Raw genomic sequence first — 23,285 nt, forward strand, 5'->3', positions numbered from 1 at the left:
ATCATACTATATACACAAATGAAGACATATACATTTTGATATAACTCAAATTCCATTAGAATGGACAAAAAGGAACAGACTTTATATTCTGATTTAGATTGCTAAATAAGCCATCAACTTTAAGCTGTTATTTCTTTTTGCTATTTAGAACTATTTATTTACCAACACTTCTATAATTAACCATACAGTACTGAAAACATCTTAAAAATGATTTGTGCTGTAAGTAAGAGCAAAGGTTTCTCCAAACATCCTTATTAATCAAACATACTGTATGTGGGTGCCGTCTCCAAAAAAAGAAAGAAGAAAATATACTTTATTAAATATCACTTTTATATAATTGATGCTTTATTCTTATAAAATATTCCCTACTTCATTGACATTAGTTACCACCAAAATGTATTGCTTAGCACACATCCGAACCATGTTTTATTTTTTTTGAGTTTTTTAATAAACTACCTTATTGAGATATAGATCATATAGCATAAAATTCACCTATTTTAAGTGTACAATTCAATACTTTTTAGTAAATTTATAGATTTGTGCAAACATCCTCACAATTCCATTTTGGAACAATTTACTATCTGGAAAAAAGATCCCCAGTGCCCACCATCTGCTGTCAATTTCAAGCAACCACTATTCTGTTTACTGTTTCTATAAATTTGCCTTTTCTATATAGTTTGTATAAATGGATTATACAATGTTTTATATTAAAAAAATCAAATAGTTAAAAAAAGTTACTTACTCTTAGCCACTCTACCATATTCTCTTCAATTTCACTATCAGCAGAGATGTCTAATATAAGACGTCGTGTCAAATGAGCTTTGTGATATCTCATAAAAACATCTTTGTTTTGTACATATTTAAGTACCAAGAGCTGCAAAGAAAACAAAGTTACTTCAATTCTTACATACTCTTCACCATTTCTCTCATTCAGATCTTCTACATTCCCCAACTGTCAAATTCAGAAATTTATATAAACATATGTAGGTAGGGGTCTACCAAACTGACCATCTCCGAAAAGTAACCAGTCCTGATTATAAACTGACTTTACCAATTTAAAAACAAATTTTAAACAGTAACCAAATAACTTTTCAGTTCCTGTATCATAAATTTCATTTTATATAAAATGTGATTAAACTTTACATAAGCTCTTTTGAATTTTCTCTTTTACATATCTTCTTCACTTTTTTTCCTGATGCTCATCTCCTTTCTAAGCCTTCTGTCTATACTTAATAGCTTTACTTCTTATTTTTTCCTCTTGGTATTCATGGGTTTACATCTCCTATTATGCTAACAACTGGAAGACAGATAAAAATGAAAGCAAATAACTCTTTTCATGTACACTGATTCAACTCTAGTTATCTATTTCAGGTTTCTACAAAAATAATGAAAAAACTCTTAGTCTCTTAACTATCATTCCAAACACCATCAGCTCATTTTCCCTTCCTTTGTCCTCTACTTTGCCTAAAAAGAATTGAGATGGCGTCAGAATTATATGCTATTTTCCTTTCTGGCATTATAGGATAAAAATTTTTAAGAAGAAAATAACTACTGTTTTAGAGATTTTGCACTGCAAAATTTCATATTAGTTACTTGGATATATTATTAAAAAAAAAAAACTAATGCTATCAGGACAGTCTTATAAGTAACACAAATATTCAAAGTAAGATAATTTTTTAAAATTGAAATAAAAAAATATTCATGTACCACTTCTTTAAGTTTTGCTTCAATCTCTTCAGAGGTTAATTTTTTGCTTAATGGTGTTTTTCTTAGCAACATATCACAGTAATTGGCAAGCAGCTCAGGGCATTTTGACTCAGGCTGAGTTTTTAATCCCACCCTAAAAAACAAATTAAAAACAGTTCATGAAAAATTATTCTTTACAAATTTTCTCTAAAGACACTTTTCACAAATTACTTATAAAAATCCAGTCATCAGGGCTGGGACTAGGGCTGCGCAAGAAGACACCTAGGGTGCATAATTTAAGAAGGTACTCACTTTTAGTGAAAGATTCAGTAAGTGATGTATATATGTACATTTGTAGGAGGAGAGCTGAGCCCCTAAATTTTGTACCCTAGGTGCTTCCTTGTTACTCTATAGTGATGGCCTTGCCATTGATATGTAAAAGACTATTCAGATACCTACTAAGATACTTGTGAAAAACTATAAATCTCTGCATATTTGTAAATTAACCTTTAAATTTTTTTGTTACTAATATATCAAGATATAACTGTTACTTCACTCTTTGAAATGTATCCAATGTATCCTAAACTCTATAAACATGTTATGTTTATAAATATAAAAAATGGATAAGAAGCTTTTTTATTTTAATTTTTAAAATTTTCTTACATTGTTGTTCATTTTTATACAATATTTGATTTCTTCCCTCAGGTGTAGTCCCCACAAATCTCCCACCATCACATCACCCACAACTGTCACCATAGTTCCTCTATAGGAAACTTTTTAGAGACCTTGTATCTCTATTCCACTTTACCAGGAGTGAATTGTATTTCTATGCTTAAGGTCTTGCATTTATTCTTTACCTTCTCTAAACTATACATGTAAAGAAGTTAAATTCAACATTTTATTTTATTTTATTTTGTGGGACCCTCGCCGGTGGCAGGGAGAGAACTGGCGCTGCAGAGGCTGCGGGCAGCCTTGCAACCCAGCGCTCAACCGCTGTGCCACCAGGGGAGGCCCTTAAATTCAACATTTAAAATTTATTATGTATATAAAATTCCATAATTACTTTTCCAGAGCTAAGTTATCTAAATCATTATAAGTATGCTATGTACTAAAACAACATAATCATATAGTGTGTATAAAATAAAGGAATAATGTGCAAAATTTTATTGCTTATGTGCCATTGCTAAACAAAGTGGATTTTACTGCTTTGCCCATATCAATTTTTCCTCTATCAATTATTAATTCCAGGAATCAAAGTAGGTTTTATTTCTACTTTCATAAATTGATGTCTTTGCCCTAAAAATCTTATTCACACTGTAGTAGATAGGGCTCTAAAAAGTTTTTTTTTTTTTTTTAAAGATTTATTTAGTTATGCATACAAGAGCTAGGATATAGGCCAGAGGTGTCGGGGGTGAGAGGATTCACCAGAGACAAAGCGAGGAGCAAAATAGGCAGACTGACTAAATACAATGCTGAGGGTAGTAGCACACTGCTGAGGGGAGTAGCACACTGCTGAGGGGAGTAGCAGGTGAGACAGGAGAGGTCTGCTGCGCCATGTGGATCAGCTCCCCAGCTGACAATGGAACTGGTGCTGCAGTGGCTGCAGATAGCTTCACAGTGCTGAGACTTATTAACCCCTTGTGCCACCAGGGAGGTCCTGGAAAAAATTTTTTTCATCTTATGATGTTATTCAATTTGTTAAGCACTTCATTCCTGAGTTATTTGCTACAAAAAAAAAAATACTGATTCTAACTGAATCGTTAGAAATTTATCTTCTGTATAGCAATACCTGTATTTCAAAATATTCCATTCTCATGCAATCTGGCAGTTTTTTTTTATAGTTTTACCATGGAAAGAATCAAGAGAAGTAAGTATTCTTTGCAAACTAGGGGAGAGCAATTATGAAAGAATTGGAAAGGAAAAATCACAATGAGACTTTCCATTAGAAATCTCCATTTTAGAAAAGAGTAGATATGGAAGCTGAGGATTTAGAAATTGATTTCCTTACAACTATCCATGGAATACTCTAAGGAAATGTTTCTGTATCTCTTGAGGTAGACATATGCCAATCTGAAGGCCAATAACTTATCTCACAAGAATTTGTTTATCTTTCACCAAGCTACTAGCATTGTCAGCATTTAGTTCCTGCCCAATTCAATGGTTTAGCTCCCTTCCTCAGATAGCTGTCAACCATTTACCCTGATTCTTTTTTTTTAAGCTATTTTCTCTTTTGTTCTATAACTCTATTTATTTGTTTATTAATTTATTTTTCCCCACCATTATCTTTTTTTTTAAAAAGATTTTATTTTATACAAGAACTAGGGTACAGGCCAGATGCGTGGGAGGGTGAGAGGACTCACCAGAGAAAGAGCAGGGAACAGAACAGGCAGTCTGATGAAATACACTGCTGAGGGGAGCAGCGGGCAAGCGACAGGAGAGGTCTGCCGCGCCATGTGGGACCCTTGTTGGCCGGCAGGGATCGAACTAGCGCTGCAGAGGCTGCGGACAGCTTCACAGCACGGCGCTCAACCACCTGCGCCACCAGGGGAGGCCCCATTTACTCTGATTCTTTAAAGGTAGTGTATCATTCTCTAACCCATCCCCTTATCCCCACTGTTTTAGTTATTCTTTGTTCTGTTGTTTTCAGTTTTTAGCTATTTTACTATGATGCAACTAGGAATGGTTTTATTTGTATTTTAACCTGCTTGGGATTTAAAGAGATTCCTGAATCTAAGAGTTGGTATCGTTCATCAATTTATACCTCCTTTTCTGTTTTCTATGATCACAATTACATATTGCTATAGTTATTTTACCTTTCCTCGGGTAACAATTTCCACCCATTTGCCCATTAATATGTACCATTATTATCTTATCACTTCAAGCTTATTATTACTGATATGTAATTCACATAATATACACTTCATTCATTTAAAGCTAACAATTCAATGTTGTTACTGTATCACAAGGTTGTGCAACCATCATAAAAGTTTAAAACATTTTCATCATTCCAAAACGAATTTTTCCCCATTTTTAATAAACTTCATTTTTTAAAAATTTTTTTAAAACAATATTTGCTTCCCTCCACCCCCTCAGGTTGAGTCTCCATAGAATTTCCTTCCCCAAGGCACCTGTGCACCATCACCACAGTCTCCTGTTCTCTTCCCTCCCTCCCTATAATCCCTCTCCCTCTCTCCCTCTGACCCCTCCCCCTCCTCCTCCCCTGCAGTATGTCACTGATTTATAATTGTCTGTTTTTCCTTTGTTATGTTTTGTAATTATTTTTTTTACATTGATGTTTTATTTGGCTCCACTATATTCCTGTTATAAGTGAAATAAGCCAGAAGGAAAAAGAAAAATATCACATGCGCTTCTTTGTCCTAGGAGTATTGCTTAGCTGGAACCAAACTGAGATTCTCAGCTACTCCTTCTCAAGGAAACACAGCCAGAAATCCTCAGTTAAAGAGAAATCAAGTAATGGGCCTCCCTGGCGTAGCGGTTGAGCACTGGGTTGCGAAGCTGCCCGCGGCCTCTGCGGCACCAGTTTGATCCCCGGCTGCTCCCCAGCCACCAGAGGAGGGTCCCACATGGCACGCAGACCTCTCCTGCCGCCCGCTGCTCCCCTCAGCAGTGTACTTCGGTCCTTCTGCCTGCTCTGCTCCCTGCTCTGGCTCTGGTGAATTCTCTCACCCTCCCGCGCTTCTGACTGTACCCAGTGCATGTATAAACGAACAAGCAAACAAACAAATAAATAAATAAATAAAACATGCCTCTATAAAAAAAAAATATACATATATATATATATAAAAAGAGAAATCAAGTAATACTTCTAGGAATCAAGCTGTTACAAACACTTTCACACACATACAATGACACTATACAATATTATTCACTGGAGTGCTACTAGCAATATCAACATATCATAAGCTACTTAATGTGGCAATAGGTTCAATTAAATAAATTACAGTACATCTACCAGATTGCATGTCATGCTCCTATTAAGAATAATAAAGTGATTAAAAAAACCCGTAGCTAACACTCAATGGTGAAAGACAGAGTGTTCTCCGAAAGTCAGGAAGGAGACAGCACTGTCCACTGCAGTCTATCACTGTCCTAGAAATTCCAGTTGGAGCAATCAAGCAAGAAAAAGAAATAAAAGGCATCCAAATTGAAAGAAGTAAAAATATCTCTATTGAGCAGATGTCATTATTTTGTATTTACACAGGGAAGTTACTAGAGCTAATGAATGAAATCAGAAAGTTGCTGAGTACAAGATCAATACACAAGAATCAGTTGTATTTTTATATACCAACACTGAACAATTAAAAAGGAAATTAAGAAAGCAATTCCATTTATAATAGCATTAGAGAGAAAGAAATATGCAGGAATAAATTTAGCCAAGGGTATAGAAGCTTGGGCAAAAGGATTATCCATGAAAAGTTGTAGCTTGGCATGGTGTGGCAGGACCCAGAGCATTAGGTGTTTAAGCCCAAACAGGCAAGGGTGTGTGACATGGAGAAGTGCCAGGTATGGCATATGAGAAATCAAATAGGGAAGAAAGGTGTCCATGCGGGGGGAAAGCACAATGGGAGGGGTTAAGATTTCAGAAGGATAAGGAAGGAATTCATGTAGGGGTGGCCCAGCTTGCAGAGTCACAGTCTCAGTAAGGTGAAGAATGCACCCACAAGGAAAGCAGACCTGGCACTGCACCTGTACATGCATGAATGCAGCCTTATGTTTGTCCACCGAGAGGGCCTGGGAGAAGTGAAACCCAATAAAATGAATATACCAAGCATCTGATCTTGTCCACTAAAAGGACCTAGGGCTTTGCGAGAAAATGGCTGATTCTGAGTCCAGATAAGGAAGAGAAGAAAATGAGTCTGGAAATGCTCATGTGCCAAAAAGAAGTTTCCAATCACATGGGTCCAAAAAGAAGCTCCCACTAGCAAAATCGAGCACAATTTAAAAAGTCTAAACAACTAATAGTAGTAAATTATAATCTACTGGTTAGAATAGGAAACCATAAGTCCATACTTACATGATAAATTAATGTTTCTACTGAAAATCTGATGAGCATTGGGATCTTCATATAGTTTTAAAACACTGCCACAAAATACTTAATTACAAAGAGAAAAAGAATAAATTTGCTGTGGGGAAGTCTGGCAGATACCAACTCAATGAAATGATCAAACTAAATAAGATTAGTAATGGGATAAATCAAAATCATGCACTCTCAGATAAGAGGCAATGAGAAAAACAAAATTTCACCTCTGTCAAAGATGAAAAATGTGAAAATAATCATAAGGAAACATCACATTGATTCAAAATAAGGGACACTCTACAAAAGTAGGTGGTAATCACAAGTGTGAAGGTCATGGGAGTCAAAGAAAGCCTTGGGAGATTTTCCACCAAAAGAAAACCAAGGAGCTGTAACAACTAAATGCAACACATGGTTTTGTACCATGTCCTTTTCCTTTGCAAATAAATGATGCGATCAATAATGAAACTGAAAGGTTCTGAGGTTTTAGAGGGCAGTTCTGAGGTTTCCTGGCTTTGATAGTTATATTGTAATTATATTTGTAGAAAATGTACACTCCTGTACTTGGAATGATTAACTTCCAAAGAGAAAAAAATAGTAAGGAATCGTACCTACAACCTTATGAACACAAATTTGACAACTAAGAGAAATGAACAAATTCTTGGAAAAGCACAACTGACCAAAACTAAAGATTGATTAAATAAAAAAGCTGAATAGCCTTATATCCATTAAAGAAATCAAACTTCTAATCAATATTTGCCCATAAAGAAAACTCCAAGCTCAGATGGTTTTATTTATAAATTCCATCAAATACTTAAGGAAGACGTAACAGCAATTTTATTAATTCTTTTAGAACATAACAAAAGGTGGGAATAACTCCCAATCCTTTTTATTAGGTCAGCATAATCCTGATACCAAAAACTGACAAAAATGAAAAATGTAAAAGTCACAAAGATGAGAAAGGAAGAGGCAAATCCCTCATCAATACAGATGAAATTTTTTTTTAACAAAACATTAATGACATTACAAGAATATAGAAAGAATACATCACTAAGTAGGGCATATTCTAGGAGTTCAATTGATTAAATGCTTGGTAAAAAAAAAAAAAAACACAATGTATTTCACCACATTAAAAAGAAAAACTTTTTTTTTTTTAAGATTTATTTATTTATACAAGCACTGGGTACAGTCAGAAGCGTGGGAGGGTGAGAGAATTCACCAGAGCCAGAGCGGGGAGCAGAGCAGGCAGAAGGACCGAAGTACACTGCTGAGGGGAGGAGCGGGCGCGGCAGGAGAGGTCTGCGTGCCTTGTGGGACCCTCACCATCGGCCAGGGATCAACCGGCACTGCAGAGGATGCAGCAGCTTCGCAGCCCAGCACTCAACCGCTGCACCACCAGGGGAGGCCCAAAAGAAAAACTTCATAATTATTTCAACACAGGGCCTCCCTGGAGGTGCAGGGATTAAAGACAGTGTTGTCAAGCTATGGGCATCACTGTAGCACACCATCCTGAGCCAAGTTCCATCCCCTCCCAGCCAGGGAGCAACCCACCTGGCACAGTAGGCCTCTTCTGTCTTGCCTGCTGGTCCCCTCAGCAGTGTACTTCAGTAGCTCTGCCTGTTCTGCTCCCCACTCTCTCTGGTGAATCCTCTCACTCCACCCACACCTCTGACCTGTACCCCAATTCTTGTATGCATAAATACATAAATCTTTAAAAAAAATTATTTCAAAACAGAAAAGGGATTTAATAAATGCCCAAATCTATTAATTACCAAAACTTTGAGCAAATTAGGAATAAAGGATAATCTAATTAAGAACATCATTGAAGGGCCTCCCCTGGTGGCACAGCGGTTGAGCACTGGGCTGTGAAGCTGCCCGCAGTCTCTGCAGTGCCGGTTTGATCCCCGGCCGCCGGGTGAGGGTCCCATATGGCGTGTAGAGCTCTCCTGTTGCCCACTGCTCCCCTCAGCAGTATACTTCGTCAGTCTGCCTGTTCTGTTCCCCACTCTGGCTCTGGTGAATTTTCTCACCCTCCCGTGCTTCTGACTGTACCCAGTGCTTGCATAAATAAATAAATAAATACTTAAAAAAAAAAGAAAAAAGAACATCTATGAAAAACTTCAGCTAACTCTGCACTTGATGAAATATCAAAGCTTTTCACTGTGAGCACGACAAAAAGGGCAAGGATGCTCACATCTATTAAACACTATACATTATGATCTGAGCCATTACACCCAGGCAAGAAAAAGAAATAAGTTGTATAAAGATTAGAAAGGAAGAAATAAAGCTGTTTCCAGTCACACATTACATAAGTGCTTACATAAGAAACATGAAATTTACAAAACTACTAGAACTGATAACTTCAACAAGCAACAGGATATAAGGTCAAAATATAAAAATCAACTATTTCATATACTAGCAAAAACCTAGAATATCAAAAGCATGCATGGGAAAAAAGTACAAAATCATACCACCTGACTTCAAAACTTACCACAGAAATACACTAATCAGGACTAGGTAGTAATCACCTAAGGATATCCAAATAAATCAACATAATAGAATAGGAAGTCTAGAAATGCACCCACATTTTTAAGTCACTTGATTTTTGACCAACACAGTAGGGAATACAAAGTATTTCCAACAAATGGTGCTGAAACCACTTGCTGTTCACATGCGGAAAAAAATGAAATTTAACCACTAACTTATTTTATATACAAACATTAAGATGGATCTGAGACCCTAAGAGTCAAAGCTAAAATTACAAAGTTTCTAGAAGAAAAAAAAGATGATTTTCGTAGAGGTAGATGGAGGATTTTTAGACAAAATAAAGAAAGCAAAAACCAGAAAAGAAGAGCATATAACCTACATAAGATCTGTATACAGAATAGATAATAATTATTACAGAATTATAATAATATAATTCCTATAGCTTATAGTAAAAAAGAACGCCCCCCCCAATAAAAGGCAAAAAATTTGAATAGCCATGTCATATAAGAATACCAAAAAAAAAAATTAAAAATGCTCAACATTAATAGTCATGAGTGAAATGGGAATTAAAACTATAATGAGATACCAATACAAAATCTAGAATGACTAAAATTACAATGATTGATAACACTCAATGTTGATAAGAATGGGGGACAGTTGGGTCATACTTTGTCAGCAGGACTGTAAACAGTACAACCACTTTTGAAAACAAACTATTGGGATATGCAAAACATGAATCTCAAAAACCCTAAGGAGAAATGAAAGAAGCTTTACACAAATAAGTATATATGACTCCATTTATATGAAGTCCTAGATCCGGCAAAATAATCTATTTTTGAAATAATCAGAACAATATATACCTCTGAAAGGAGGTATGGATGGGATTGTCTGAGCATGAGGTAACTCAAGAATGATGAAGGATGAAGGTATTGTACATTTTTTTTTTAAGATTTATTGATTTATGCATATAAGAACTGGAGTACAGGCCAGAGATGTGTGTTGGGGGAGGTGGTGGTGGTGAGAGGATTCACCAGAGACAGAGTGGGGAACAGAACAGATGGATTGACTGAAATACACTGCTGAGGGTAGCAGTGAGTGAGAGAGTAGAGGTCTGCTGCACCTTGTGGGTCACCCCACTGGCCAGGGATGGAACTCGTGATGCAGTGGCTGCAGATAACGTCATAGCGCTATCTCTTAATCCCTTGTGCCACCAAGGAGGCCCCAGTGTTGTACATTTTAATAGAGTTATAGGTATTTGTAAATTTTCACAACACTGTATACTTGATATTTATGCAAATGACTGCACATAAATTTTTCCTCAAAATCTAAACAAACACCAAAATCATTAAAAACTGCATGCTGAAGTGTTTAGGGAGTAAAGATTACTGATGCATTTAAAAAGTTAACTAGTGGGGGACTGGGAAATACTTATTTGAGAAAGCTGCTTATTTGGGGACATGGGAGTATGAGGAAGACATTTAAATATTCATATGAAGAGATCCCAAGGGGTAATGTTATCCCATGTATCTCACAATTTAAAGAGTGTACAATAAATGCCCTGCTAACTATGTCAACTATTATGGCATCATGTGACCCAGGTGTCCTTCACTTACAGAGCCCAAGAATGACAAAAATGATTAAAATTCAAAAATCTGAACAATTACTTTCCCTTATTAAGAAATGTTATTTTTAAAATATTTTAACATTATGAATAAAATTGGTTTATAATCGCAATTCTCAGCTAGAACATACATCAAAAGATATTTCCATTTAACCTTTAGTGCTACTCTGAGAATATAGTAACTATCTCAGATTTATTAATATTTCATTAAATTTTGATTCAGATTTTCTGTAACAGACAGCACAAGTAACTTCATTTTACCAATGAAAGATCATTTTTTTAAAAGGGAATATAAAAATCTACATTGAAATTTATTTCTTTTTTTTTAGCATATGGTGAAATGAATCACAATCTATGCTTGTATAGGTAATAATATAACTTTAGTGGCTAGTGGCTAATAAGGAAGGAAAAACAATCAAGGAGAAACTGTAAAAGATTCAAATTTGTTTTTTTACATTTTAAAAGTGTAAGTTTATTAGGAAAAGGAGAAAGGGAGACGCACCTACATATTCACAGGTGGGGGGGAGAGCTGCCCACATTTTTACTTAGAAAACATGTAGTCCTTATTGATGGAGCTAGAAGGGATTATATTCAGTGAAATAAGTCAGAAGGAAAAAGAAAAATATTGGATGGTATCACTTATAGGAGGAATAGAGGGGAACCAAATAAGGAATCAGGGAGAAAAATAACAACAATAAAGAAAATGTCACCCTTAATGACCAATAAACTTTGGCCCTTAAGGGTGTCAAGTGAAGAATATACAATTAAAAACTGAGAGATTGTAAATAATCAAAACAACCAAAAATCATAAAAGTAAACAAAACTAAAACTAAAAACAAAACAAAAAAACTAATAGGACAAGGGTTAATGGTACCTTGCATATTCAATAACAGATAGTCCAACAATTTAAGAATTTTAAAAATAGTGAAATTTTTAAAACTTACCCTTTTTGCTTCAAAGGTAATTCAAGTTTAAATATGGTAGCATCATTAACAACTGCTTTATATGCCTGCAAATAATTTCAAATGAAATATGAACATTATTTCTATAATTAAAATACACAGCTAAATTGTTACAATTTCAAAAACACATTGAAATGATGAATTAGTTTTAATTTTTAATGGTGTTATCTGGCCTTGTAGAATTTTTTAAAGTCAATGACTTTATTTTTTTTTAAAGCCTTATTTTTATTTATTTATGCATATAAGTAAGAACTAGGATACAGGCCAGAGGTGCTAGGGGTGAGAGAATTCACCAGAGACAGAGTGGGGAGCAGAATAGGTGGATTTACTGAAATACATTATTAAGGGGAGCAGTGAGTGAGACAGGAGAGGTCTGCTGGCCATGTGGGCTAGCTCCCTGGCCAGGGATCAAACTCAGGCCACAGTGGTGATAGTATGATAGTGCTGAGACTTAACCCCTACGCTACCAGGGAGGCTGAAGTCAATGAGTTTAGCATGTTCCTTGCCATATTATGATTATTACTATCAAGAGAGGGTAGGTCTTACTGCTGCCTTGTAACTACACTATTTCCTCCTATCTACACATTCACCTAGACAACATTTCTATACCATCACTTTTCTCTTCAAACCTCCAGTATTTCCTTCTCCATGTATACTCTCAAGCTGATGTGGCTTTCTATTTCATGGATAAAACTGAAGTAGTCAGAATCCTCTCCTATATCTCCTGCATCATTAACTTTTCCCCTCTTCATTGCTTCTGTTGCCCTAGCATACAAACATATTGTAATTTTCTATATCTTAAAAATTCTTGGTTTTATCCACTTTCAGCTACTGCCCCAGAATTTCTCTCCTTCCCTTTAAGCTAACACCCTGGAAGAAAGATCTAACTCGCTGTTCTCCAATTTATCTACTGCCATTCTTATAGGAAACTACTGTACCATGCTTTCATTCCACTAATCCACCTAATCCTTGTCAAAATCACTCACAAGCTCCACAATGAAGACAAAGGTTAATCCCCATCTTATCTGATCTATCAACAGCATTTTAAAACAGCAGATCATGCCCACTCCCTGAAAGTGCTTTTCCTATTTGTGTTGCACACCACTCTGTCATACCACTCATGCCCTCTCCAAAAGAGAGAACTGACCTTTCTGACAACTAAATTTAGAACACCCAGGTCATAACTCTGGTGATTTTGGCCAGTGTCAGTGCTATAATCATCTCTATATACTGAAGCTCCCAAACTTATTTTCCAGATACATGCCCTCTCTTAAGCTCTGGGTCTGACATTGCCATGTGGATATTTATTAACTGGTCTAGAACCAAGCTCCTAATCTCTCTTTAACTAGCTCCTCAAAACCTGCTTCACCTAGGTGCAGCGGTTGAGCGCTGGGTTGCGAAGCTGCCCGCAGCCTCTGCGGCACCGGTTCGATCCCCGGCTGCTCCCCGGCCACTGGAGGAGGGTCCCACATGGCGCGCAGACCTCTCCTGCCGCCCGCTGCTCCCCTCAGCAGTGTACTTCGGTCCTTCTGCCTGCTCTGCTCCCTGCTCTGGCTCTGGTGAATTCTCTCACCCTCCCATGCTTCTGACTGTACCCAGTGCTTGTATAAACAAACCATCAAACAAAACAAACAAATAAATAAAACATGCCTCTATAAAAAATAAATAAATAAATAAAACCTGCTTCACCTAAAGTTTTCCACATCTCAGCACAGTTATTATTTTAATTGACCAGAACAAAAAACTGAGTGTCACATTCTGAACAAGTCTCCTTCTATCACATTCTACATTGATTTATTAGCAAACCCTGTGTAGTCTACTTTCATAACATAATCAGAATCCAACCACTTTTGACTATCTTTACCACAGTATCTCTGGGTCAAGCTTCTATCATTACTTTACAGGTTCTTAACTGATATTCTTGCTTCTTCTCTAGCTCCCCCCTTCAGTCTATTCTTTTTGCAGCAGCCAGGTGATACTGTTAAAATGTAAGTCAGGTCCTGTCACTCTGTTCAAAATCTTTCAATGACTTCCCATCCTACTAAGAGTGAAAACCAAACTCTCTACCATGGCTCAGATTTTATGATCTGCCTCTTATTGTCTCTTTGACTTCATTTCCTGCTATTCTCCCCTCAGTCAACCCTCTGTGGTCACCAAGACCTCTTTCTTCTTAGCTCCCGGAACACGGCAAGTATATTTCTACCTTAGAGCCTTTGCATCTGTTCTCCCCTCTGGCTGAAACAATCTTCCCTCAGACAACCACATGACTTAATTCCTTCAGCATCTTCAATTTTAATTCAAATATCATCTCAATGAAGCCTCAGTAGGCCACTGAATTTATGTTTCAAATGACCTCAATAACTCCATACCCCCCTGAAAACGCTTTCCTCAGCCTCCCCTCTTTCTATTTATTTAACTGAAGAAAGTTGGTTATTTTCTTAGAGTCACAGGGAATAAAATCTAACTTGCGAAGTAATGAAAGGTAATGAAGAGGGGGGAAAAGCCAATGGCAACTTTGAGTGATAGATTTGTGATATTTGAAAGACACAACTCTCAGGATAATACTAAGTTTCATTATCAATATCCCACACAGGATGGAAAAGGAGGTATGAGAAGCAAGGATAAATTTGACACAGCTCTCACAGGAACTCTATGAAAGAAGAGAGTACAGAAGAATCAACTCTGGGACATGATAAGGGTTGGGAAATCATTGAAGTTCCGGGAGAGCTGTAATTTGACTTGGATCTTAAAGAAAGGATGATCAGGAATTCAATAATCAAATATTCAGGCTTTCTCTGAAAAATGAGGACGAAAGCAACTTTCTAGCTAAATTGTAGTTCACAACTTAACCAATGCTTACAAAAACAAAAATAAGTATAGTTATTGTGAACTAACAGAGAAAAAACTAGATTTTTAGCTTGTAATTTAGTAGCACAATGAAACAAACTTAAAAGTAAATGATGACAGTAGTGTTAATACACAGGAATATTTACCTTATCTCTTGCAGTGAGAAATCGTGGATCATCTTGAAAAGCTTCTTTGACAAGTTTACTAAATCTATTAAACAGTGTAAGTAACTGCTCAACATATTTCTCAGAGTCCTAGAGACAAAATTATTTTTATCAATTTAGTTTTTAGAAATAAAATAAAACAAAAAATGAGAATACATACATACATACAAACAATTTTATCACGTTTATTAACTATCGCTTTAAATTTTTGGAAATTTTTTCTTGATTTTTTTTCTTAAAATCTAAAGATGTTTCAGTATTACTGACCTGCCATCAATTATAATATTAAATACCTGTCCTGGATTTTAAAAAAGCCCTTCACATACATCTATCACTGCCATTGAGGAAAACTTACAGTAGTAATAGTTTCAGCAGCTGCCACCATATCTGCCAGGCCAGCACTAATGATATGCTCCTCCAAGTCTTTCAACATTGGCTCTATCCCATTAGGAACTTTGTCCATCAATGAAAACATTAAATGTAATTCTGAAAGGATAGAATATACTCATGTAATGATGCCATTCATTAGAATAAATCTTTTCTTTAAATTATATCATGGTATACGTATAGCATGTCTATGCGAGTAACAGTGTGGAGAAGTATTAGTTGGAGGGTGTTAATATTAATAGTATTCTGTGGGTACAGTTAGTTCAGGAGTTATTATGACAATTACAGATTGTCAGATTGACAAAAATGATTAATTTTTTTAAAAAAATGATTTTTTTGACAAAAATTATTCCTTAAAAGAATTATAGTTAAAAGTGATCACACATTGCAACCCTACTCTTAAAAAAGTGAGTCATTTGACCTCCAACACAATGGAATATTTTTTATTCTAGGAAGTAAAAGAGTTTATACAGAATAGTACATTTAATTAAATATAATATTGAATATATAACCATGTTGAGGAGTAAAAAAGCTATATTAGTCAGAATAGTAATTATAAAAGATAAAATAAAACTGGATTCATAAAAAATTTTTCACTTTATAAAAGAACTTTCTTACGTTACATATACTATTTACATGACCTTTACCAAAATCTAACCATAAAGAACGGTTGCCATTAAATAAATCCTTTGGAAGGGAGTACAAGATCAGACATAACTACTTAGCTTTGGAAACAGAAACTCAAACATTTCATTTATGCTACTGAGTAGTATGCTCTCTGCTATATAACTACATCAAAAGAATGTATGAACTTAAGTGAGTTTAAATATGACTGTGAAATAACATACAATAAAAACTGGAGAGTAATATGTCAAAATGTTCAAAATGTGGTTAACTCTGAGTAACGGATGTGGGTAAATTTCACTGATTTTTTTTTTTTTTTTAAAGTCAACAAGGCATGTTTTTTATTTATTTATTTGTTTGTTTGTTTTTGTTTGTACATGCACTGGGTACAGTCAGAAGCGTGGGAGGGTGAGAGAATTCACCAGAGCCAGAGCGGGGAGCAGAGCAGGCAGAAGGACCGAAATACACTGCTGAGGGGAGCAGTGGGCGGCAGGAGAGGTCTGCACGCCATGTGGGACCCTCCTCCGGTGGCCAGGGAGCAGCTGGGGATCGAACCGGTGCCGCAGAGGCCGCAGGCAGCTTCGCAACCCAGCGCTCAACCACTGCGCCACCGGGGAGGCCCTGATTTTCTTTTTGGTTGTGATGTACTTGCTATATCCCCAAATTTACCTTAATTAAGAAAACTTTTAGGTAATTAAAAAAATACATCCCTCTTTTTGGAAGAGGGATGATAACTGTTAATGCAGTGCTAAATACATAATACTGTCCTATACTATATGTTTATAATTTTTTAATTTGATTTTTTTTAAGATTTATTTATTTATGCATAGAAGAACTGGGTGAAGGCCAGAGGTATGGGGGATGAGAGGATTCACCAGAGACAGAGGGGAGCAGAACAGATGGATCGACTGAAATACACTGCTGAGGGGAGCAGCAGGTGAGACAGGAGAGGTCTGCTGTGCCATGTGGGTCAGCTCCCTGGCTGAGTTTCGAATTCAGGCCATAGTGGTGATAGAATTGAAACAATCAACAAGCCACCAGGGAGGCCCCCTATGTTTTAAATTAAAATTAGCCTTTAAATGAAGAGTCCTACACTTAATAAAAAATTTGAAATCTCACACATATGCACATACACACAACAGTATTGATACCAAAGGAGTGAAAATGCTTAACATATAATCTTATAAATGTAATTTGTAACTGAGCAAAATAGTAAATCATTTAAATATAGTTTACAGTAACAGATATAACAGAGTTACCTAATGGCAATTTATTAAGCAATCTGTTTCAAAAATGCCTTCTGAAAAGACTGTAAGAACTTGATGTGATGTTTTACCTACTTTCAGTTTCATTTCGCTTGATCATGCCTTGGCACTCTGCTAAGATAGTCTCTTTAAAGGATGTCACCAGGGCATTTACACAGCATTCCATGAGCTGAAATACACCACAAATTGGTCAAGGTGACTAGAAGCACAAATAAGGACAAATCTATTCCATTCTACTTTGTTTTATAGCTCCATTAGGCTGCACTGTTTAACTACAGCAAAAAGTTAAGTATAATGAAAGTATATTTTACTTACCCTTAATACAGAATTGTTGAAGATGGATACTCTACACTAGTTACTAAAGTATCTTTTCCCCTAAGGAAAATGCTACAGAGTTTAGATTCTCTTCAGAATTTTTTTTTAAAGACTATTTTTTTTTAAAGATTTATTTTTATTTATTTATACAAGCACTGGGTATAGTCAAAAGCGCGGGAGGGTAAGAGAATTCACCAGAGCCAGAGTGGGGAGCAGAACAGGTAGGCTAAAGTACACTGCTGAGGGGAGCAGCGGGCGGCAGGAGAGGTCTGCGCGCCATGTGGGACCCTCCTCTGGTGGCCGGGGAGCAGCCAGGGATTGAACTGGCGCTGCAGAGGCTGCAGGCAGCCTCGCAACCCAGCGCTCAACGGCTGTGCCACCAGGGAGGCCCTCTCTTCAGAAAAAAAAATTTTTTTTTAGAGGCATGTTTTATTTATTTATTTGTTTGTTTGTTTTGTTTATACATGCACTGGGTACAGTCAGAAGCGCGGGAGGGTGAGAGAATTCACCAGAGCCAGAGCGGGGAGCAGAGCAGGCAGAAGGACCGAAGTACACTGCTGAGGGGAGCAGCAGGCGGTAGGAGAGGTCTGCGCGCCATGTGGGATCCTCCTCCAGTGGCCGGGGAGCAGCAGGGGATCGAACCGGTGCCACAGAGGCCGCGGGCAGCTTCGCAACCCAGCGCTCAACTGCTGCACAACTGGGGAGGCCCTCTCTTCAGAAATTTTTAACAAAAGTGCCCAAGCAGGGAAGGAAATAGTACAGAATGAAAAAATAAACTTTGAGAGTCTTTTCTTACCTGGAGAGAACATCAGAATTAAGACTCAAATTCTAACAGTATGAATACATTCATTTAGCCAACTATCACTGGATGCCTACTACTTGGGCACCAAGAAAGTGGTCAGGAGACATACGAGAATAAGATATAACCCCTACTTTGGAGAAGATCACATTGAAAATTTTTACTTGAATTACAAATCTCTCAAGTGAATTATATATCCTTTAAGTTATTTGTCATGACTTTTCCAACAACCTGATAGTAACACATACACACAAAAATCAGCAAAGGAATTACTTCTGTTTAAAGTAGTTAAAAATGTCATACCTACAAGATGCTTTTTAAATTGGATCTTGAAAAAATACGTATATAACTTACAGTGGATTGAGTAGTCTATGAAAAAGACAGTGGGAGTGAATGCTAGAAAGGTGGTCTAGAGCCAGAAGTATCAAAGGTTTTAAACAGAGGGTAAATGTAATGAGCTTCTACTCCCCAATTCCCAAGGATCAAGAGCAGTTGTGAGGTTATGGTAGGGAGAATAATAAAGGAGGCTGTTGAAATATTCCATGTTCGAGGACCAGGCTCCAGTGTTCTAGGAAGCCCCCAGTAAAATGACCTAAATGGGGCAGACGATGTCCACTCCACCCCCTTTCCTGCTCCCTACTATAATTATTTGGTCTTCTTGTGCTCAACATATTTCTGAGTCCTAGAGACAAAATTATTTTTATCAATTTAGTTTTCAGAAATAAAATAAAACAAAAAATGAGAATACATACATAATATAAACAACAGATTGGAAGTACTAAAGCAAGGTACACAAAAGCTGACATGTATTTTTTTTAATATTTATTTATGCATATACGAGCTAGGGTATAGGCCAGAGGTGCAGGAGGTGAGAGGATTCACCAGAGACAGAGTGGGGAGCAGAGCAAATGGATTGACCGAAATACACTGCTGAGGAGAGCAGGAGGTGAGACAGGAGAGGTCTGCTGTGCCATGTGGGTTAGCTCCTTGGCAAGGGGTCAAACTCATGCTTCAGTGGCTGCCTATAGCTTCATAGGGCTGAGACTTAATCCCTTGTGCCATCAGGGAGGTCCAGCTGACATATATCTTCTTAAAAAACAAAATAATTTATCTGCTAAGGAAGTGAATTATATATCCCTTAAGTTATTTGTTAAAAAGTCCTCTTGGAATTGATATAATTTTGACTAATTAGAGTTGAATTTAGGTAATGGTGATTCATTCCTCTATTCTAGTATAAAGAATGTCCATAATAAAAGTTTTTTCAGGTCCCTCTCTGAGAATTATGCCAATGACTTTTAAATGCACAAACATCAATTTCTGTCATAAGAGAAATAATACATACAAAGTGTTTGAGATGAGAGTGTGCCACAGAAATAAGCTCCAAGTCCCTGCACTTCCCCTCTCTTTCCTATTTCATTGAATTTATACTTGAATACAATCCTGTGCAGTAGTCAAATTTTGCAGATTTCAAAACTATAGAACAGTGTATTTCAAACTGTTTGTTGTGAGACAAGTTTTAATAGCTGTGACCAGCTTAAGAAAAAAACAAAAAACAAAAAACAGAAGAGTATCAGCGTATATATGGCACACATCACAATGAATATTATCTTTTTTTTCTTTTTTTAAAGATTTATTTATTTATTTATTTATTTATACATACATACATACATACATACATACAAGCACTGGGTACAGTCAGAAGCGCGGGAGGGTGAGAGAATTCACCAGAGCCAGAACAGGGAGCAGAACAGGCAGAAGGACCGAAGCACACTGCTGAGGGGAGCAGTGGGCGGCAGGAGAGGTCTGCGCGCCATGTGGGACCCTCCTCCGGTGGCCGGGGAGCAGCTGGAGATCGAACCGGCACTGCAGAGGCCGTGCGCAGCTTCGCAGCCCAGTGCTCAACCGCTGCGCCACCGGGGAGGCCCACAATGAATATGATTTCATAAAACTTTTCTTTAGTTACGTACAAAATTTTCATTTAGTTACGTATATACACATAGTATATACGAAGTCACAATATAAAATGTGCTTATTATGGGTTACTATGAGAATTAAAAAGACAGGCTAAATCGACAAAATTGAATTAAGCAGCTTATATAAAAGGTATTAAGGAAATAAAAGGTCGCTGAAGCTTCTCCTTAGCTTGAGAAGTTAAAATCTTATAATAGCTGATACCTTTTCGTGAGCATTTACTGTATGCCAAACATTGTGCTAAATGCTTTCCATACATGACCTCACTTAACCCAGGTGACAACATTAGGAAGTAGAAATTTAACAAGAGGAAACAAACATGGAGAAGATAAAGAATTTGACAATGTCACAGTTAGTTGGTAAGGTCGTGAGCTGTAATGAGAAGCTGGTACATGATTCCACTGCTTACAACTTTTGTTACTACATTAACAGAGCAAGATATTCTTAGTAATGGCTATTATTCTCAAAACTGAGCAAAGTGTTAAAAGGAATAGAGAAATATTAAACATGATTCATACCCTCAATGATCTTACAATCCAGATGGAAACATGTAACTAATGCACATGTGCATATTTCACATATACAGAACTACATGAAAAGAAGTTCAACCTTGCTAAGAAGTGCAAATAAATGCACCACTACTGCACTATAAACTGCACAAGGACAGAGGCTATTCTGTCCATGGCTACATATTCAGTCTCACAAACAGTTGTTTGATAAGTAACCCAACCAAGCAGTCTATGATCTACTACTAAATCAAATGGCAGAAAACAACAGGATGGAAATTCCAATAAGAGAAAATGGATAAAGGATAAGTGAATTTGGGGGCTACTTTACTGCAAATGGGCTACAAGGACTCTGAAGGATTTGGACAGGCAGAAAAAAAAAGTAACAAAAGTAGAAAGGAAAACATTAAAGAAAACACTGAATCCAAGAGAAAGATGTGAAAGAACAATGTACATGAGTTAGTAAATATTCCTTATTGAGTACAATAACTATTTATGGAGGGTATGAAGTTAAAGAAAAAGCTCAGGACCAAGTTATGAATCATTTTGAAAATCAGAGATAGGAAATAAAATGATATTATTGTAAAAAAAAAGTTTATGAAAGATTAGTCTGAACTCACAAAAGAACACAAATGGTAATAAAGATGCCCCGTCTCATGAATAATTTTTAAATGTACATAAAAATCCCTAAAAATTTATGATACTGGGAAATTGGCAAAAATTCATCTACTGATGAAACCCACATCAGCAAAGATAAACAGGTACATTATTGACGACAGTAAGAGTTACAACAATATTTATGAAAATCATTAGGTATTACACAGCAACTTATAAAAGATGCTTTCCCTTTGCTTCAACAATTTTCTTTTCAAAGTACATATATATGATGAAATACATGTAGGCATGACAATGTTGTAATAAAGAAGTGTTTAGCATAAAAATGCACGATGTCCTAAATTTCTTTTAAAATGCAAGAGAAAAGAAAGAAAGAAAAAAGAAAAAAGGGCTCAACCACGACAAAATGATAATTATTATTGAATCTAAGGTCTACATATAGGGGCTGGGGCTCACTATACAGTTTTCTCTATTCCTGCAAATGCTTGAAAACTTTCATCACAAAGCTTTTTTAAAAATAAAGAAGAGAAATATGGTATAGATCTCTGTGTATTGAAAATCCTTTAGAAAATGATTTTATGCAGACAAAAAGAAAGGCAGATTGCTTGATAAGAGTTTTCTCCTTATTTCAAGATTCTTGTCTTAACGAGATCAGTTCCTTGAGGGCAGAGACCATGTTATTCCTCTTTTGTATTCTTTCCCATGATTTACCAAAGCACTATATACATAGTCTGCCTAAATATATACTTGTTATTTCAAAAATACATCTTGAATGGAAAAGATAGTGATAAGCCATCTCTCTCACCTTGTATTCCCTTTCTGTCTCCGTGAAGAAAAAAACTTTTTGCATATGCCACCAACTCCTGTATTTTGCCTGAGATGAGCACAACTTCTAAATCCATAGCAATCTCTCCCCAGAGGTCTGCAAGGTGAAACACTTTAACTATCAATATGCTTGAAGGTTTACCTTCCTGTATAGCAAGACTATAGACTCTTCAAAGATGATGGCTGCCATAAAGTGCAGCAGGCACCTGAATGAACAATAGCACAGGTCTTTGAAGATGAGGTGAACAGAGAGGCTAAGTGACATAGTGGAGTCTTCAGTGGTACTGAATTTGCACAATTAATTATACTTCACTGATTTTAGTAAAACACAAGAACAATTCTTATTTTCATTATTTATGTAACTCAGTATAAGTAATAATTTGCTTTGTCTCAGCTGTAAAACAGGAGTTGAACTAAAAGTTATACCAGGCATGACTTTATCACTATTAGGTCTTTAACTATATGAAATTATTTGTAACGTACTCAAGAATCTATCTGTTCTATAAATGGTAGGCTATTCTTAAAATCAACTTCCCTTGCTCTTTCTAGCTTGGCTAAGGTTTCTTTTTCTACTAGTATAACTAGTGGTGCTTCCTTCACTTCTAAACTAGTTATACAAGCTACAGACTGACTTACTTTGACTTTCTGGATAATACCCTTGATATGCTAAAACACTGTCAGTTGACAAGTACTTACTTTAATATTAATCTATGATTTGTGAAGTAGTTGCTTATTCAGTTTTTAATGAATATTTTGCACAGACATTAAAAGAACCTCTATTTGTCTTAGAATCAATAAGCAACTTTATCCAAACCAGAGCTCTAGTATTAAAAAAACATCATAACAGACTCAGTGCTTAAATATTTTCTACATAGTACTTCATTTAACTCTGACAACACAAGTATGTATCATCTCATTTTGCAGCTAGGAAAACAAGAATTACAGAAGCTGAATAATTTGCCAAAGGGTATACACATCTGGTAAAATAATAGCGGAATTCAAATCCTCATCTGATTCCAAACTGCATGTCCCTAAACACTATACTACACTGTCTCGCCGATCCGTGCCTAGTCTTTGTGAAGAGACTGAGATTTGCCACCACTAATTCTATTCCACTACTCACTGTATAAACAATCCATTTTATTCTAGTGGCAGGCACTCTGGATATAGGGACCA

General features: G+C 36.4%; 1 protein-coding gene across 1 annotated transcript in view; it reads right to left on the minus strand.

The window, feature by feature from the left end:
• The window catches only part of CUL5 (cullin 5), a 91,758-nt gene that overhangs the window by 14,138 nt on the left and 54,335 nt on the right, over positions 1-23,285 (minus strand). The window contains exons 9-14 of the mRNA XM_037505683.2: positions 17,154-17,247; positions 15,158-15,288; positions 14,785-14,892; positions 11,774-11,838; positions 1,708-1,840; positions 743-874 (exon numbers count right to left, since the gene is read on the minus strand). Of these exons, the coding sequence (XP_037361580.1) occupies positions 743-874; positions 1,708-1,840; positions 11,774-11,838; positions 14,785-14,892; positions 15,158-15,288; positions 17,154-17,247 (663 nt within the window). The remainder of the gene's footprint in view (positions 1-742; positions 875-1,707; positions 1,841-11,773; positions 11,839-14,784; positions 14,893-15,157; positions 15,289-17,153; positions 17,248-23,285) is intronic.

The sequence above is a fragment of the Talpa occidentalis genome, unplaced genomic scaffold (genome assembly GCF_014898055.3).
Source record: "Talpa occidentalis isolate TD23 unplaced genomic scaffold, MPIMG_talOcc4v2.1 talOcc4.12, whole genome shotgun sequence".
Classification (NCBI taxonomy): Eukaryota; Metazoa; Chordata; class Mammalia; order Eulipotyphla; family Talpidae; genus Talpa; species Talpa occidentalis.